This window comes from Oncorhynchus kisutch, linkage group LG29 (assembly GCF_002021735.2).
Source record: "Oncorhynchus kisutch isolate 150728-3 linkage group LG29, Okis_V2, whole genome shotgun sequence".
Taxonomy (NCBI): Eukaryota; Metazoa; Chordata; class Actinopteri; order Salmoniformes; family Salmonidae; genus Oncorhynchus; species Oncorhynchus kisutch.
In genome coordinates this window covers 25,822,512-25,841,787 of record NC_034202.2, presented here as the reverse complement: position 1 = coordinate 25,841,787, position 19,276 = coordinate 25,822,512, and the positions used below count along the sequence as shown (strand labels likewise).

Here is a 19,276-nt window from a genome sequence, read left to right as displayed (position 1 = left end):
CACTTTCAGTTAGACATTTGTTTTGGTTGAGTCTCATTTACCCTCATTCCTTTGCATTGAACCAGGGTCTAGCTATGGCACATGCCTTGATGCTTCTGGTAAGTGGCAATATTTGTGATTTTTCATATATATATATATATTTTGATTGGCCATTTGTGACTAATGGTAACTACGCAATGCCCAACTATATCACTGCTTGTTTGGCAATTCTAATTGCCAGTGCTGTTTTTGTTTTTATGGTGTATCGTTGCAGGCTTACTTATATTTCCTCTTCTGTGTCCAGTTAGAAAGTCCTGTTCTTATTGCTGCCATTTTTATTAGTGGCATTGGTGGGACATTCCAGTTCGGCTTTCATATATCTGTCCTAACTTCACCTTCTCCTGTGAGTACTGTTGATCCACTTCAAAAGTATTTTTAAATGACAAAAGTAGACCACCATACATGTTGCTTTGTAAACCAATCTCAGTTGTTACTATGCTCGTACTTCCTGGTTTGGGGGTTTTATGAAATGTATGAAGGGGAAGCTCCAGATGGCCCATAATAAGCTGATCAGGGTAGTATTGAAGGTGAGTCCACATACTCACATAGGCAGGAGCTGCTTTCAGGATCTCAACAGGCTGCCTGTTGAGGCTAGCGTGTCCCAGATTAGACTAGGTTTGGTTTCCAGGAGTATTTATGGTCCTGCGCCCAAATATCGTAGTGATTACCTTCCTCGTGTTAAGGATACACACATTCACAGCACCAGATCAGGTGTTGCTGATGTGTGCTTATACACTTTCAGGAGTAATGCTGGCAAAGGTACTTTCTTGTATACTGGAGCCTCAGAATGGAATGAGTTGCCTCTGCCCATAAAAACAACATCCTTTCTGGGCAGCTTTAAATATAAAGTAAAAATATGTTTGTCTTCTGTGCCCATATGAGTAACCCCTATGATGTAACTGGAATGATGAGAGAGATGTTCTTCTCTGTTTTGTTTTATTATTTCACTGCCATACTGTGTTGGATCTTGTCCAGCCGTCTTGTCTCAAGAGGACCACAATGGAAATAAGTCCCAGACTTTATTGTGTGTTATCCTCCATGATTTTATTCATGTGCATGTATGGCTTTTTCAGGTTTTATGTGTGCTTGTTTTTTTTAAATGGTCGAATTAATAAACTGAACTAAAAAAAGTTACACTCAAGTTTCTATAACAATAATGTAATAGCTCCAAGTCACTATTTTCTCTCAACAAAGCAACAACTTCAGTTGGAGGCATGCACCAATGTAAACTGTAAATATTTTGTCTGGGGGGAAAATGAGAAATGGTTTGAGATCCGTAATTGTTTGACTGACCCAATTCCAAAACGTCACGGCCACCATCTTGGTGTTGCTGTAGTTCATAAAGGAGCTCGTGAACACCACATGCCTGCAGCGGTATAGTATATCCCTGGAACAGTGGGAAGTGACTCTCATCTGGTCCTTCATCGTCTCCATCTTCTGCATCGGGGGTCTCCTTGGGACCCTGTGTGCCGGCCGCCTCTCATCAGCATATGGGAGGTAAGTGGTAGTAGTAGAAAGTGTCAGGTTTCATACTGGTCCAAGACTTGGGGTATGCATCCTGGCCATGCAATGATTTTGGCCTCTTGTTTGAAGGTGTGTTGGTGTGGTTACTATTTGTTGTAGTAGAACAGGAATTATATTGATTATTATTTTTCCCTACCACACTTAACAGAAAGAGATGCCTGTTGTTGAACAACCTGTTTGCCATTGGTGGTGCTGGGATGATGCTGTTGAGTAAAACGGCCATGTCCTTTGAGATGATCATGGTTGGACGTTTCCTCTATGGCATTAATGCAGGTAAGCTGATGAATGGATTCCATTCATAAGAAAGGTCCATCCAAAACAAGGTCATCTTTATACCTGTCTTAATATCTCACTAGAGGATTGATGCTGCCAAACTGTCTGATAAGGTTGATCCTTTCTTGTGTGTGCTGCAGGTGCTAGCCTCAGTGTCCACACCATGTACCTAGTGGAATGTGCCCCCAAGAGGCTGCAAGGGATAGTGGGTGTGTCTGTTTCCACCTTTCTGTCCATGGGGAAGTTCTCAGGTCAGCTTCTGGGGATCAGGTGAGCTATATGGTCCTAGTGTGTCAGTCAGGGATGCTTATATCAGTTTAACCTGTGGTGAACAAACAATGTGTTATTATTTGAAAGTGTACTCTGTCCTTGCAGTGAGTTATTGGGGACAGAGGACAGGTGGCCTTGGTTGTTGGGCTTCAGTGGTGCGACCGCCCTGCTCCAGCTCATCACCCTGCCCTTCCTCCCAGAGTCACCCAAATACCTGCTGCTGGACCGGGGTGACCGCCAGGGCTGTGAGAAGGGTAAGCAATGGGTTGCCTCAGGAACGCTACCTCACTAAAAATGTACTTGATGCAATTAGTGTTTTCATAATCATCCTCACAATCATCATCATAATATCTGACTCAGTAGTCTATCTTATTGGGCTTTAATATCCTTTTCCACTTGTGTATCTTACTGGGCCTTTCCCCCTTGTAGCCATCCGCAGGCTGTGGGGCAACAGAGACCACAGTGCGGAGGTGGAGGAGATGCTGGTGGAGCACGCCTCCATGAAGGGAGTCCGCAGCCACACTGTGTTGGACCTGATCCTGGACCAGGATGTACGCTGGCAGTTCCTCACCATCCTCGTCGCCTTCACCACCCTGCAGTTCAGTGGCATCAACGCTGTGAGTTTCATGAAGTTGGTCCACGAGGACATTGTGTTTGGATGTGTTTGAGCAAGAGTTGTAGTTAGGATACAGTGCCTTGCGAAAGTATTCGGCCCCCTTGAACTTTGCGACCTTTTGCCACATTTCAGGCTTCAAACATAAAGATATAAAACTGTATTTTTGTGAAGAATCAACAACAAGTGGGACACAATCATGAAGTGGAACAACATTTATTGGATATTTCAAACTTTTTTAACAAATCAAAAACTGAAAAATTGGGCGTGCAAAATTATTCAGCCCCCTTAAGTTAATACTTTGTAGTGCCACCTTTTGCTGCGATTACAGCTGTAAGTCGCTTGGGGTATGTCACTACCAGTTTTGCACATCGAGAGACTGTGGGGATGGTGTGTTCAGGGTGATGAGCTGTGTTGCTTTTACGCCAAACATAACGTTTTGCATTGTTGCCAAAAAGTTCCATTTTGGTTTCATCTGACCAGAGCACCTTCTTCCACATGTTTGGTGTGTCTCCCAGGTGGCTTGTGGCAAACTTTAAACAACACTTTTTATGGATATCTTTAAGAAATGGCCAGATTTGTGCAATATACGACTGATTGTTGTCCTATGGACAGAGTCTCCCACCTCAGCTGTAGATCTCTGCAGTTCATCCAGGTTCATCCAGAGTGATCATGGGCCTCTTGGCTGCATCTCTGATCAGTCTTCTCCTTGTATGAGCTGAAAGTGGAGAGGGACGGCCAGGTCTTGGTAGATTTGCAGTGGTCTGATACTCCTTCCATTTCAATATTATCGCTTGCACAGTGCTCCTTGGGATGTTTAAAGCTTGGGAATTATTTTTGTATCCAAATCCAGCTTTAAACTTCTTCACAACAGTATCTCGGACCTGCCTGGTGTGTTCCTTGTTCTTCATGATGCTCTCTGCGCTTTTAACGGACCTCTGAGACTATCACAGTGCAGGTGCATTTATACGGAGACTTGATTACACACAGGTGGATTGTATTTATCATCATTAGTCATTTAGGTCAACATTGGATCATTCAGAGATCCTCACTGAACTTCTGGAGAGAGTTTGCTGCACTGAAAGTAAAGGGGCTGAATAATTTTGCACGCCCAATTTTTCAGTTTTTGATTTGTTAAAAAAGTTTGAAATATCCAATAAATGTCGTTCCACTTCATGATTGTCTCCCACTTGTTGTTGATTCTTCACAAAAAAATACAGTTTCATATCTTTATGTTTGAAGCCTGAAATGTGGCAAAAGGTCGCAAAGTTCAAGGGGGCCGAATACTTTCGCAAGGCACTGTATATAGTGGGGCAAAAAAGTATTTAGTCAGCCACCAATTGTGCAAGTTCTCACACTTAAAAAGATGAGAGGCCTGTAATTTTCATCATAGGTACACTTCAACTATGAGAGACAAAATGAGAAAAAAATCCTGAAAATCACATTGTAGGATTTTTTATGAATTTATTTGCAAATTATGGTGGAAAATAAGTATTTGGTCACCTACAAACAAGCAAGATTTCTGGCTCTCACAGACCTGTAACTTCTTCTTTAATAAGAGGCTCCTCTGTCCTCCACTCATTACCTGTATTAATGGCACCTGTTTGAACTTGTTATCAGTATAAAAGACACCTGTCCACAACCTCAAACAGTCACACTCCAAACTCTACTATGGCCAAGACCAAAGAGCTGTCAAAGGACACCAGAAACAAAATTGTAGACCTGCACCAGGCTGGGAAGACTGCATCTGCAATAGGTAAGCAGCTTGGTTTGAAGAAATCAACTGTGGGAGCAATTATTAGGAAATGGAAGACATACAAGACCACTGATAATCTCCCTCGATCTGGGGCTTCACGCAAGATCTCACCCCGTGGGGTCAAAATGATCACAAGAACGGTGAGCAAAAATCCCAGAACCACACAGGGGGGACCTAGTGAATGACCTGCAGAGAGCTGGGACCGAAGTAACAAAGCCTACCATCAGTAACACACTACGCCGCCAGGGACTCAAATCCTGCAGTGCCAGACGTGTCCCCCTGCTTAAGCCAGTACATGTCCAGGCCCGTCTGAAGTTTGCTAGAGAGCATTTGGATGATCCAGAAGAAGATTGGGAGAATGGCATATGGTCAGATGAAACCAAAATATAACTTTTTGGTAAAAACTCAACTCGTTGTGTTTGGAGGACAAAGAATGCTGAGTTGCATCCAAAGAACACCATACTAACAGTGAAGCATGGTTGTGGAAACATCATGCTTTGGGGCTGTTTTTCTGCAAAGGGACCAGGACGACTGATCCGTGTAAAGGAAAGAATGAATGGGGCCATGTATCATGAGATTTTGAGTGAAAACCTCCTGAAACGTGGCTGGGTCTTTCAGCATGACAATGATCCCAAACACACCGCCCGGGCAATGAAGGAGTGGCTTCGTAAGAAGCATTTCAAGGTCCTGGAGTGGCCGAGGCAGTCTCCAGATCTCAACCCCATAGAAAATCTTTGGAGGGAGTTGAAAGTCCGTGTTGCCCAGCAACAGCCCTAAAACATCACTGCTCTAGAGGAGATCTGCATGGAGGAATGGGCCAAAATACCAGCAACAGTGTGTGAAAACCTTGTGAAGACTTACAGAAAATGTTTGACCTCTGTCATTGCCAACAAAGGGTATATAACAAAGTATTGAGATAAACTTTTGTTATTGACCAAATACTTATTTTCCACCATAATTTGCAAATACATTCATTCAAAATCCTACAATGTGGTTTTCTGGATTTATTTTCTCATTTTGTCTGTCATAGTTGAAGTGTACCTATGATGAAAATTGCAGGCCTCTCATCTTTTTAAGTGGGAGAACTTGCACAATTGGTGGCTGACTAAATGCTTTCTTGCCCCACTGTACAAATATACCATAGCATGTCACTGTCTGATCAAAACCTACCTGAAGTCCATTCAATTATACTGAACAAAAATAGAAATGCAACATGTAAAGTGTTGATCTCATGTTTCATGAGCTGAAATAAAAGGGAGCACATTTGTTGACATCCCTGTTAGTAAGCATTAATATATTTGCCAAGATAATCCATCCACCTGACAGGTGTGGCATATCAAGAAGCTGATTAAACAGCATGATCATTACACAGGTGTACCTTGTACTGGCGACAATAAAAGGCCACTCTAAAATGTACAGTTTTGTCACACAAAACAATGCCACAAATGTCTCAAGTTTTGAGGGAGTGTAAAATTGACATGCTGACTGTAGGAATGTCTACCAGAGCTGTTGCCAGAGAATTGAGTGTTCATTTCTCTACCATAAGTCGCCCCTAACGTAATTTTAGAGAATTTGGCAGTACGTCCAACCGGCCTCAAAACCACAGACCACGTGAAACCAAGCCAACCCAGGACCTCCAAAACCGGATTCTTCACCTGCGGGATCGTCTGTGGCCAGCCACCTGGAAATCTGATGAAACTGTGGGTTTGCACAAACTGTCAGAAACCCCTCAGGGTAGCTCATCTGCGTGCTTGTCATCCTCACCAGGGTTCTATGGTTGGGTTAAGGTATGGACAGGTAAAAGCTACGGACAATGATCACAATTGCATTTTATCGATGGCAATTTGAATGCACAGTGATAACGTGACAAGATCCTGAGGCTCATTGTCGTGCCATTCATCGGCCGTCATCACTTTGTGTTTCAGCATGATAATGCACAGCCCCATGTTGCAAGGATCTATACACAATTCCTGGAAGCTGAAAATGACCCAGTTCTTCCATGGTCTGCATATTCAACAGACATGTCACCCATTGAGAATGTTTGGGATGCTCTGGATTGACGTGTATGACAACATTCCCACCAATATCCAGCAGCTTCACACAGCCATTGAAAAGGAGTGGGACAACATTCCACAGTCCAAAATCAACAGCCTGATCATCTATGCCAAGGAGATGTCATGCTGCCTGGGGCAAATGGTGTTCACACCAGATACTCACTGGTTTTCTGATCCATGCCCCTACCTGCATATATGTATTCTCAGTCATGTGAAATCCATAGATTAGAGCCTAATTTATTTATTTAAATTGACTGATTTCCATATATGAACTGCAACTCAGTAAAATCTTTGACATTATTTCATGTGGCATTTTTATATTTTTGTTCAGAGTATCGAGTCTGATTAAGTGATAAACCTTGTCATTCTGCTCCTCTGCAGGTGTACCTTTACTCATTTGATGTGTTCCGTACTGCAGGGATCCCCACACACCAGTTACGCCATGTTGCCTTGGGAACCGGTCTGTGTGAGGTTTCTACCTCCATGGTCTGTGTGAGTCGTGTTTTACCATATCCCTCATCACTAACTCTTATTAACCCTATATGAGCCTTTATGAATTGTTTATGACGGTTCATATGGGAGGGAGGACTACTCGCTGAAAACGTCTACATCGGTCCACTAATACAGGACTAGTAAAAGCCCAGTGGACTTCTTTTGTGAAAACATTGAAACTAAATTATATTTCTGTACAAAACAGTTAATCTGATGTAATACTTGCAGAATAGAAATACTTGCTTGATATAGTTTTTTAGAGTCGCTGCGCCACTCGGGAGCCCACAGTACCAGTCAAAAGTTTTAACACACTTACTCATGTTTTTTTATTATTTTAAAACTATTTTCTACATTGTAGAATAATAGTGAAGACATCAAAACTATGAAATAACACATGGAATGACATTTTTGCCATCCATTGTGACATTGAGGGAGGATAACCAACCTTCCCATTAAAGGCAATGTATTTCTTAGCCACTATAAATGCTAGGTTACACAGTTTCTTCTGACAAGTCTCCAGTATCAATATTTCCAAACAAACAAAAACATGGAGAAAGGAGGATCTGTAGACATGCTGAGATAAAATAACATACTCTTTGCCAGAATTCAGTCAGCCTTCACAAGAGCATAACATATTGAAATATGTCCCCTTTTGTGTTTTACACCTCCAGCAGAGGAATTACATTTCTGAGTGCATGATATTCAGTTTCACAGGCATATAGTACTTTCTATGAATGGTCTTAAACTGCAGTAATTTATGTCTGAGATTATATGAACATGGCTGGGCATTCAAACATATCTGTATCCATTCATCATCACTAGTGTCTTCCCAGGTCTTCCTCACATTTTTGTTTGGCATCTTTTGTGTCATCAGGAAAGCCTCTATCAACCCTTGATATAGTTTGGAAATCAACTTTAGAGGTTTGTCAGACTGCCTTAAAATAGTTTTCAATCTTTGAATCTTCTGGCTTGTCCAGTGTTTGCTGCACAGAGAGAATAAAGTGTTGCATTTGTAAAAGTTCACCTCAGCGTCGACTGGTCTTCCCTGGTTGCCTGACCCTGCTGAGACCCCTGTCACCATCTGATCCTTCTCAGATGAGGCATGACAAAGAATTGCATTGGCGTACATGTATACATTATATTATCCAAGAATAAAATCAATGGTTCAATAATTGAAATGACCATAATTCCCAGATCCCAGACTGTATCCTAACCATCAACTCAAGATGGAACTTTGAATCCATTCATTGATTGTTATAATATACTGTAAAATTCACCTGAGCTCCATACACTGGTCTCCCCTGGCTGTGTGACCCTGCTGGGATTTGATTTATTAGGGTCCCCATTAGCCGACGCCAATAGCGACACCAAGTCTTACTGGGGTCTGACACTTAATGAAAAAGACATTACAAACAAAATACTTTACAATTGACATACACACTACATGTTAATCTTTTTAAATGTGTGTGTGCATCTATCAGTTACACATACATGTCAGTACATACACAATCTGGACCCTCTATTTCTGAAACTATCCGCCGCCATTGTCGCAACCCCTATTACCAGCCTGTTCAACCTCTCTTTCATATCGTCTGAGATCCCCAAGGATTGGAAAGCTGCCGCAGTCATCCCCCTCTTCAAAGGAGGAGACACCCTGGACCCAAACTGTTACAGACCTATATCCATCCTGCCCTGCCTATCTAAGGTCTTCGAAAGCCAAGTCAACAAACAGGTCACTGACCATCTCGAATCCCACCGTACCTTCTCCACTGTGCAATCTGGTTTCCGAGCCGGTCACGGGTGTACCTCAGCCATGCTCAAGGTACTAAACGATATCATAACCGCCATCGATAAAAGACAGTACAGTGCAGCCGTCTTCATCGACCTTGCCAAGGCTTTCGACTCTGTCAATCACCATATTCTTATCGGCAGACTCAGTAGCCTCGGTTTTTCTGATGACTGCCTTGCCTGGTTCACGAACTACTTTGCAGACAGAGTGTTCAGTGTATCAAATCGGAGGGCATGCTGTCCGGTCCTCTGGCAGTCTCTATGGGGGTGCCACAGGGTTCAATTCTCGGGCCGACTCTTTTCTCTGTACATATCAGTGATGTTGCTCTTGCTGCGGGCGATTCCCTGATCCACCTCTACGCAGACGACAACATTCTGTATACTTCTGGCCCGTCCTTGGACACTGTGCTATCTAACCTCCAAACGAGCTTCAATGCCATACAACACTCCTTCCGTGGCCTCCAACTGCTCTTAAACGCTAGTAAAACCAAATGCATGCTTTTCAACCGTTCGCTGCCTGCACCCGCACGCCTGACTAGCATCACCACCCTGGATGGTTCCAATCTAGAATATGTGGACATCTATAAGTACCTAGGTGTCTGGCTAGACTGTAAACTCTCCTTCCAGACTCATATCAAACATCTCCAATCTAAAATCAAATCTAGAATCGGCTTTCTATTCCGCAACAAAGCCTCCTTCACTCACGCCGCCAAACTTACCCTAGTAAAACTGACTATCCTACCGATCCTCGACTTCGGCGATGTCATCTACAAAATAGCTTCCAATACTCTACTCAGCAAACTGGATGAAGTTTATCACAGTGCCATCCGTTTTGTTACTAAAGCACCTTATACCACCCACCACTGCGACCTGTATGCTCTAGTCGGCTGGCCCTCGCTACATATTCGTCGCCAGACCCACTGGCTCCAGGTCATCTACAAGTCCATGCTAGGTAAAGCTCCACCTTATCTCAGTTCACTGGTCACGATGGCAACACCCACCCGTAGCACGCGCTCCAGCAGGTGTATCTCACTGATCATCCCTAAAGCCAACACCTCATTTGGCCGCCTTTCGTTCCAGTTCTCTGCTGCCTGTGACTGGAACGAATTGCAAAAATTGCTGAAGTTGGAGACTTATCTCCCTCACCAACTTCAAACATCTGCTATCTGAGCAGCTAACCGATCGCTGCAGCTGTCTATCGGTAAATAGCCCACCCAATTTTACCTACCTCATCCCCATACTGTTTATATTTATTTACTTTTCTGCTCTTTTGCACACCAATATCTCTACCTGTACATGACCATCTGATCATTTATCACTCCAGTGTTAATCTGCAAAATTGTAATTATTCGCCTACCTCCTCATGCCTTTTGCACACAATGTATATAGACTTTTTTTTCTACTGTGTAATTGTTTACTCCATGTGTAACTCTGTGTTGTCTGTTCACACTGCTATTCTTTATCTTGGCCAGGTCGCAGTTGCAAATGAGAACTTGTTCTCAACTAGCCTACCTGGTTAAATAAAGGTGAAATAAAAAAAATAAAAAAATAAAAAGTAGGTCACATGTGGGAGAGGCGTTGTGCTGTGAGGTTATTTTATTTGTTTTTTGAAAACGGGTTTGCTGTTCACTTGCTCTATATAAGATGGGAGTTCCATGCACTCATGGCTCTCTATATACTGTACGTTTCCTTGAATTTGTTCTGGACCTGGGGACTGTGAAAAGACCCCTGGTGGCATGTCTGGTGGGGTAAGTGTGTGTGTAAGTTGACTATGCAAACAATTAGGAATTTTCAACACATTAATGGATCTTATAAAACAAGAAGTGACACAGTCTTTCCTCAACTTTTAGCCAAGAGAGACTGGCATGCATAGTATTAATATTAGCCCTCTGATTACAATGAAGAGCAAGACATGCGGCTCTGTTCTGGTTCAGCTGCAGCTTAGCTATGTCTTTCTTTACAGCACTTGACCATATGACTGGACAATAATCAAGATAAGATAAAACTAAAGCCTGCAGGACTTGCTTTGTGGAGGGTGGTGTTAAAAAAGCAGAGTATCTCTTTATTACGGACATACCTTTCTCCATTTTTACAACCATTGAATCTAAGGTAACACCAGGTAATTTAGTCTTCTGAACTTGTTCAACAGCCACACCATTCATTATCAGATTCAGCTGAGGTCTAGAACTTGATTTGTACCAAATACAATGCTCTTAGTTTTCGAGATATTCAGGACCAGTTTATTACTGGCCAACCATTCCAAAAATAGACTGCAACTCTTTAAGAGTTTCAGTGACTTCAATAGCTATGGTAGCTGATGTGTATATGGTTGAATCATCAGCATACACGGACACGCATGCTTTGTTTAATGCCAGTGGCAGGTCATTGGTAAAAATGGAAAATAGTAGAGGGCCTAGAGAGCTGCCTTGTGGTTCACCACACTTTGCAAGTTTGACGTTACAGAAGCTTCCATTTAAAAAAAAACTGAGTTCTATTAGATATCTCTGAATCCATGATATGGCAGAGGTTGAAAGGCCATAACACAATATTTCTCAACAGGTTATGATCAATACTATCAAAGGCTGCACTGAAATCTAACAGTACAGCTCCTACAATATTATAATGAATGAATTTCAACCAATCATTAGTCATTTGTGTCAATGCAGGGCATGTTGAGTGCCCTTCTCTATAAGCATGCTGAAAGTTGGTTATTAATTTGTTTACAGAGAAATAGCATTGTATTTGGTCAAACACAATTTTTTCCAACAGTTTGCTAAGAGCTGATAGGTCTGGTGTTAGAACCAGTAAAGGCCGCTTTACCACTCTTGGGTTTTGGAATACCTTCGGCTTCCCTCCAGGCCTGAGGCCAAAGACTTTCCTCTAGGCTCAGATTAAAGATGTGACAGATAGGAGTGGCTATAATCGGAGTCAGCTACCATCCTCAGTAGCTTTCCATCTAAGTTGTCAATGCTAGGTTTGTCATTATTGATCGATAACAATAATTCTTCCACCCCTCACACACTAACTTTACAAAACTCACAATGCTATTCTTTCATTATTCATTTTTTTATGCATGAATACAATGGCTCACTGTTGTTGGCATTTCCTGCCTAGGTTTCTCCACTTTGCCAATGAAGTAATCATTAAAATAATAGGCAACATCAAATGGTTTTGTGATGAATAAGCCATCTGATTCGATGAAAGATGGAGTTGAATTTGTCTTTCTGTCCATAATTTCATTTATAGTACTCAAGTTTTTTTTTCAATCATTCTTTATATAATTTATCTTGGCTTCATAATACAGCTTCTTCTTTTTGTTGAGTTTAGTCACAATTTCTCAGTTGGTAGTAAGTCAGCCAGTCAGATGTGCAGCCAGACTTATTAGTCGGTCCTTTTGCCCCATCTCTTTCAACCATGGTTTTTCAATTCCTCAGCAATCTATGGCGCCTTAACAATAACTGGAAGAAGCAATTTCATAAATTCATCACGTGCAGTGTCTGGAATCTCCTTACATCAGACCAACAAATATTTTGACGTCTACATAAGTCACAGAAAAATCTTTTATATGATCTCGTATACACTATTTTAGGCTCAGCTTTTGGAACTTTGGCTTTCCTGGATATAGCCACTATATTGTGATCACTGTATCCATTGGGTACGGATACAGCTTTAGAACAAAGTTCTACAGTATTAGTAAAAATGGGATCAGTGCATGTGGACTATCTGGTTCCTTTAGTGTTTGTAAACTCCCTGGTAGGTTGATTTAATAACCTGAACCAGATTACAGTTACTGGTTACAGTGAGAAGTTTCCTCTTGACCGGACAGCTTGATGAAAACCAGTCAATATTGAGATCCTCAAGGAAGTGGATCTCTCCGTTTACATCACATACACTAGCAAGCATTTCACACATATTATTTAGATACTGACTGTTAGCACTTGGTGGCCTATAGCAACACGCCAAAATAAAAAGCTTTAGATGTGCCAGGTGAACCTGCAAACACAACACTTCAATAACGCTTGAGTGTGGACAATGAGCCTGTCATAGCAGATGTAAGCAATGTTCTCACGTGCTCTGGCAGCTTTCATGGCTGGGATCAGTTCTTTCCTCTTCTGGCGCACAGCTTCAAGATAGTCCTCGTTGAGGAAGATGTACGTTCCTCTCAAGTTCTTGGTTCTTTCCAGAACAGCTACCTTGTCCTTGAACCTCAGGAACTTGACAACTATTGGCCTGTCACCTGGGCCGGTGGTGGGTTTTCCAGTCCTGTGGGCACACTCCACCTCCTGTGGTCCATTTTCAGTTTCGCCGAGATCATTTCCCTCACTTTGTTCTCAGACTCCGCCCAGGTCTCATGGATATTCGGGAATTCTGTCAGCAACCATGTTGTCCCGACTTGATTGTCCCTTAAAATAATCTAATTTCTCCATCATTGTTATCATGGATTCCCAAACAGAACTGATGTCCTCTCTCAATGACTTAGATTGCTGTCATCTTGCCATTCTCCTGTTTCAACTCATCAAGCTGACCCTGGAAGAACTGCAAACTGTTCTTTAGGTCCTGGATCTCTCTGGTCAGGCCATCCATTTCTTTTATTAGTTGACTCCACCAGTATTTGCACACAACACTTGAAGCAATTTTCTTGTTGTTGTAACAACTGTTTAACTACTTTTGTTAGTTTAAAATATCCTTCACCTGTGATAGAGACAACACTGTCCTCAACGTTACTCCTGCCGGGTTTGGTCTTCGTCATGGTAGCAACGTAGGTTACGCTGTTACTGTTTACAATCCAAACAGGGCACGTCACAGGTAAGACTGGAAACAACAAACAGCAGACCGCCAGAAGCCCGAGACCATCCGTGGTCCCAGCCACAATGGCTAACTGCATCATGGGCTGCGTTCAACCCCTTAAGAAAATCCTGCTAGCTTAATAGGCAGCCAGCTAGGCTAGGTGCTACGCCAAGCAGCTCCTCAGACCCAGCCTTGGTCGGCGGGATCACTGAACAGATGGTAGCGGTACCAGCAACTGATGCTAACCGCGTCATGGAATCCAAACACAAAAGGGAGCTAGCTAGTAACCAAACTTATTCAATAGACCAAAATATCAAACCGAGCTCTCCCTCATTCCGTGTTCAACAGGAAGTGACGTGTTGTGCAGTGTGTTCAAGACACCTGTCATCATCTGATCCTGCTAAGACATGAGGAGCATAGTTTTGTGTACTGACTGCAACATGACAGTGAAGTCTGTAGAGCTGTTTATACTGTGTCAGTGTGTAAAGTTGGGAATTGGCTAGGGAAACTGACAGATCAATAACGTTACATTGCTATACTGACTGTGATTAAGGCAAAAATATCTAACGTTAGCCAACTTTTGGCTAGCTCTATGGTGCATCAACTGGCGAAAATAAGTCAAGTTAATTTACTTCTGTTGAAACAGGACAAAACAAAGGCTACTGAATTAGAGGGAGATGCCACTGGAATTGATAAGTTATGGAGATTGTACTCCTATTAGAGAAACAGCGAGAGAGACAGTTCCTCAGTTTAGAGTTCCTTTATTGTGATTGGAGATGAACAATGTTTGCAATTATGTGCCATGTCACTCAGCTTTGATTATCCAATTAACTGTCCATTTAAGATGTGGTAGTTTTGGTATTCACGCACAGTAATGAATAAATTGGTCAGAAAGGAAATAATGTCCAAAACTGAGATGTTCACAGCAGAAGGTGGCGACACTTGGTAATGAACTAAACACTCTGCCAGCTTGTGATAGCTGCGACGTTATCACTAAGTTCTTAATTATACAACTACCTTTTTTGCCAAAGCTGAGATGCTGAAGAAGAAAAAAATTGCCCAATCATCGGGATATCGGTCCGCTAATACTAGTAATGTCCTCAATGCTCTACTTTTCTGAAAAAATATTTATTATTTTTTAGATTTTTTTTAAGTGTTCTGATTTTTCAGCGGGTGCTGCAGCACCCTCAGTACCCCTACTTCCCACGGCTATGCATGCATCATCTTTTGTTTGACCTTTTAAGAGGGGTTTGTCAACTAGACTTGCATGTTCTCAAGCCCGTAACTACAGTTGAAGTCGGAAGTACACCTTAGCCAAATACATTTAAACTCAGTTTTTCAGAATTACTGACATTTAATTATAGTATAAATTCCCTGGTAGCATTGCCTTAAATTGTTTAACTTGGGTCAAATGTTTCAGGTAGCCAACCATAAGCTTCCCACAATAAATTGGGTGAATTTTGGCCCATACCTCCGGACAGAGCTGGTGTAACTGAGTCAGGTTTGTAGGCCTCTTTGCTCGCACACGCTTTTGTCCTTAAGCCATTTTGCCACAACTTTGGAAGTATGCTTGGGGTCATTGTCCATTGAGATGACTCATTTGCGACCAAGCATTAACTTCCTGACTGATGTCTTGAGATGTTGCTTCAATATATCCACATAATTTTCCCCCTTATGATGCCATCTATTTTGTGAAGGGCACCAGTCCCTCTTGCAGCAAAGCACCCCTACAAAATGATGCTGCCACCCCCATGCTTCACGGTTGGGATGGGGTTCTTCAGCTTGCAAGCCTCCACCTTCTGACCCACTGGAATTGTGATACAGTGAATTATAAGTGAAATAATTTGTCTGTAAACAATTGTTGGAAAATGACTTGTGTCATGCACAAAGTTGATGTCTTAACCGACTTGACAAAACTATAGTTTATTAACAAGACATTTGTGGAGTGGTTGAAAACCATTTTTAAGGACCTCAACCTAAGTGTATGTAAACTTCCGACTTCAACTGTGTTTACTAAGAGTGCCCCACCCCTGTGGTGTTGTATTTATGTCCAGTTGACAGTGAAATTCCTAATGTCACTATTTGACTCTGATCGTTAACCCCCCTTTGGAATGACAGGTGATGGTGATTGAGAGCACAGGAAAGAAGCTAATGCTCTATAGGGGTTACCTATGCATGGCAGTTACCTTGGGTCTCCTGACCCTTACACTCTACCTGCAGGTAAGTCAAACATTATAAGCAACACACTACTGTCATCAACTACATAGTTTGTGGGTTCCATCTTTACCACAAATAGAACAATACTCATTACTAATGAATGAATGGAATTCTCTGAGGCATGTCATCCAGCTCTAAAGTTCACAGAATGTCCCTATATATTATCACTGGGTTACATTAATATTTTACCGTGGGTGGAAACAACAATGGCTCATTAATAAGTTACACCTTTGTTGTTTGTTGTTCAGATCCAAGTTTCCTGGATGCCTTACTGCAGTATGCTTCTCATCTTCATCTTCATCTTCTTCTTCTCCAGTGGACCAGGTGGGTCCTATACCCTGACGTATGACTAAGCCATGCCAAAACAATGGATCAACTTACTTATCTGGTATTTTCATTGTTTATTGCTCCTAGCTGGAGTGACAGTGTCTCTACCTGGTGATATCTTCAACCAGTCGTTCAAATCAGCTGCCTACACCATCGGCTGCACCCTCAACTGGCTGGGCCTCTTCCTCCTGGGGTTGATCTTCCCAGTCATAGTGGTGAGCACATCAGCTTCTCACACCTTGTCTTTGTATGTACACTACCGTTCAAAAGTTTGGGGTCACTTAGAAATGTCCTTGTTTTTGAAAGAAAAGCAATTTTTTTGTCCATTAAAATAACATAAAATCGATCAGAAATACAGTGTAGACATTGTTAATGTTGTAAATGACTATTGTAGCTGGAAACGGCTTTATTTATTTATTTTAATGGAATATCTACATAGGCGCACAGAGGCCCATTATCAGCAACCATCACTCCTGTGTTCCAATGGCACGTTGTGTTAGCTAATACAAGTTTATAATTTTAAAAGGCTAATTGATCATTAGAAAAACCTTTTTCAATTATGTTAGCACAGCCGAAAACGGTTGTGCTAATTAAAGAAGCAGTAAAACGGTCCTTATTTACACTAGTTGAGTATCTGGAGCACCAGCATTTGTGGGTTCGATTACAGGCTCAAAATGGCCAGAAACAAAACTTTCTTCTGTAATTCGTCACTCTTCTTGTTCTGAGAAATGAAGGCTATTCCATGCGAGAAATTGCCAAGAAACTGAAGATCTTGTACAACGCTGTGTGCTCCTCCCTTCACTGAACAACGCAAACTGTCTTTAACTAGAATAGAAAGAGGAGTGGGAGGCCCCGGTGCACAACTGAGCAAGAGAAGTACATTGGTGTCTAGTTTGAGAAACAGAAGCCTCACAAGTCCTCAACTGGCAGCTTCATTAAATAGTACCCGCAAAACACCAGTCTCAACGTCAACAGTGAAGAGGCGACTCCGGGATGCTGGCCTTCTAGGCAGAGTTGCAACGAAAATGCTATATCTCAGACTGGTCAATAAAAATAAAATATTAAGATGGGAAAAAGCACACAGATGCTGCACAGAGGAAGATTTGAAAAATGTGTAATGGACAGCCTAATCTAAGTTTGAGGTGTTCAGATCACAAAGAAGAACATTTGTGAGAAGCAGAAAAATTAAAAAGATGCTGAAGAGTGCTTGACGCCATCTGTCAAGCATGGTGGAGGCAATGTGATGGTCTGGGGTGCTTTGGTGGTGGTAAAGTGGGAGATTTGTACAGGGTAAAAGGGATCTTGAAGAAGGAAGGCTATCACTCCATTTTGCAACGCCATGCCATACCCTGTGGACGGTGCTTAATTGGAGCCAATTTCCTCCTACAACAGGACAATGACCCAAGGCACAGCTCCAAACTATGCAATAACTATTTAGGGAAGAAGCAGCCATTCTGTCTATAATGGAGTGGCCAGCACAGTCACCGGATCTCAACCCTATTGAGCAGTTGTGGGAGCAGCTTGACCGTATGATACGTAAGAAGTGCCCATCAAGCCAATCCAACTTGTGGGAGGTGCTTCAGGAAGCATGTGGTGAAATCCCCTCAGATTACCTCAACAAATTGACAACTAGAATGCCAAAGGTCTGCAAGGCTGCAAATGGAGGATTCTTTGACAAAAGCAAAGTTTGAAGGACACAATTATTATTTCAATTAAAAATCACTATAACTTTGTCAATGTCTTGACTATATTTCCTATTCATTTTGCAACTCATTTCATGTATGTTTTCATGGAAAACAAGGACATTTCAAAGTCACCCCAAACTTTTGAACGGTAGTGTATATTTTTATTCCAGTCCTTTACTTAGCTTTGTGTATTAGGTAGTTGTTGTGGAATTGTTAGTGCAATATCTTGCATGTAATCTGTCGGAACTAGAAGCACAAGCATTTCGCAACACTCGCAATAACATCTGCTAACCATGTGTATGTGACCAATAAAATGTTATTTGATTTTATACACAAACTGCCAACAGGTGTAACAGTTGTACCTTACGTATTGTGTCACTAGTACCTTACATAGGTAAAGGTACTCTTATTTTATGTGTAACCATGGCAGCTGATGTCACACATACACTCACAGTATATTCTTATACACAGGAGAATATGGACTACTTTTGTTTCCTGATTTTCTTCGTCTTCTGTTTCCTGTCTGGGATGTTTGTGTGGTACAACGTGCCTGAGACCAAGAACCGCACTGTCATGGAGATAACGGCCGAGTTTCAGAGGATGCATCCCAACAGTGGATCCTCGGGGGAGGGAAGGTCGAGACCTCCTGAACCCAGTCATATCAAGGCATGCACAACCACCAAATTCTGAACATGTTCCATAATGACTTGTGTGTCTGACTTGCACATTGTTTTGTCGTTCCTGTGAAAACATTTTCTTTGTGAAAACTCCTCTGTTAAGATTTGCCCCACACACCCATGTCCAGTCTGCTGTCATCTTGATTACAAATCAATAATTTTGACCTTTATGATGGTAAGTATTGTGTGATAAAAATGTTACCTCTCTGGGCCCCCTATTAAAATAGTTTTAGTATTGTGAGCAGGCCAACATCTGTCATTATCAGGCTCTGGCCCCAGCCATACAGACACTAATCAGGGAGGGAGAGGTTTTACCTCTGACACCTACTTGTAAAGTCGGTATTCTGTGTGCACTTTACTGATGAACAAGGTAAGGTACATAATTTTAGCATGATTCAATCAGCTCGCCTTGAGTTTCTTATTGGTGAGTCAGCAGGGCTGTCATGCATAGCTTATCTGTCTGATTTATTACACTCACTTTGAGAGTCTTTTTTCCATTACTGTGGTGTGTAGGATTATTTCAAATGGAAACTTATGTCTACTGTCTATATTCACAAGAAAAACAGTACCAGTCAAACGTTTGGACACATCTACTCATTCAAGGGTTTTTCTTTATTTTTACTATTTTCTACATTGTAGAATAATAGTGAAGACCTCAAAACTATGCAATACCACATGGAATGAAGTAGTAACCAGAAATATATTTGAGATTCTTTAAAGTAGCCACCCTTTGCCTTGATGACAGCTTTGCACACTGTTGGCATTCTCTCAAC

The 19,276-nt window shown here is 41.9% G+C and overlaps 1 protein-coding gene across 1 annotated transcript; it reads left to right on the top strand.

Moving 5' to 3' along the window:
- Positions 1 to 17: 17 nt before the first annotated feature.
- slc2a11l (solute carrier family 2 member 11, like) lies at positions 18 to 18,744 on the top strand. The gene is made up of 12 exons (XM_020466341.1): positions 18 to 98; positions 284 to 382; positions 1,376 to 1,536; positions 1,712 to 1,836; positions 1,977 to 2,106; positions 2,212 to 2,360; positions 2,536 to 2,723; positions 6,911 to 7,021; positions 15,716 to 15,817; positions 16,063 to 16,138; positions 16,229 to 16,356; positions 18,298 to 18,744. The coding sequence occupies exons 1-12, from the start codon at positions 75 to 77 to the stop codon at positions 18,514 to 18,516; spliced, it is 1,512 nt and encodes a 503-aa protein (XP_020321930.1). The 5' UTR covers positions 18 to 74; the 3' UTR covers positions 18,517 to 18,744.
- The last annotated feature ends 532 nt before the right edge of the window (positions 18,745 to 19,276 follow it).

Coding starts and splice junctions, on each gene's coding strand:
- slc2a11l (XM_020466341.1), top strand. CDS start 75: ATGGCACATGCCTTGATGCTTCTG. Junction 2,107..2,211: donor GGTCAGCTTCTGGGGATCAG/GTGAGCTATATG, acceptor CTGTCCTTGCAG/TGAGTTATTGGGGACAGAGG. Junction 2,361..2,535: donor CCGCCAGGGCTGTGAGAAGG/GTAAGCAATGGG, acceptor TCCCCCTTGTAG/CCATCCGCAGGCTGTGGGGC.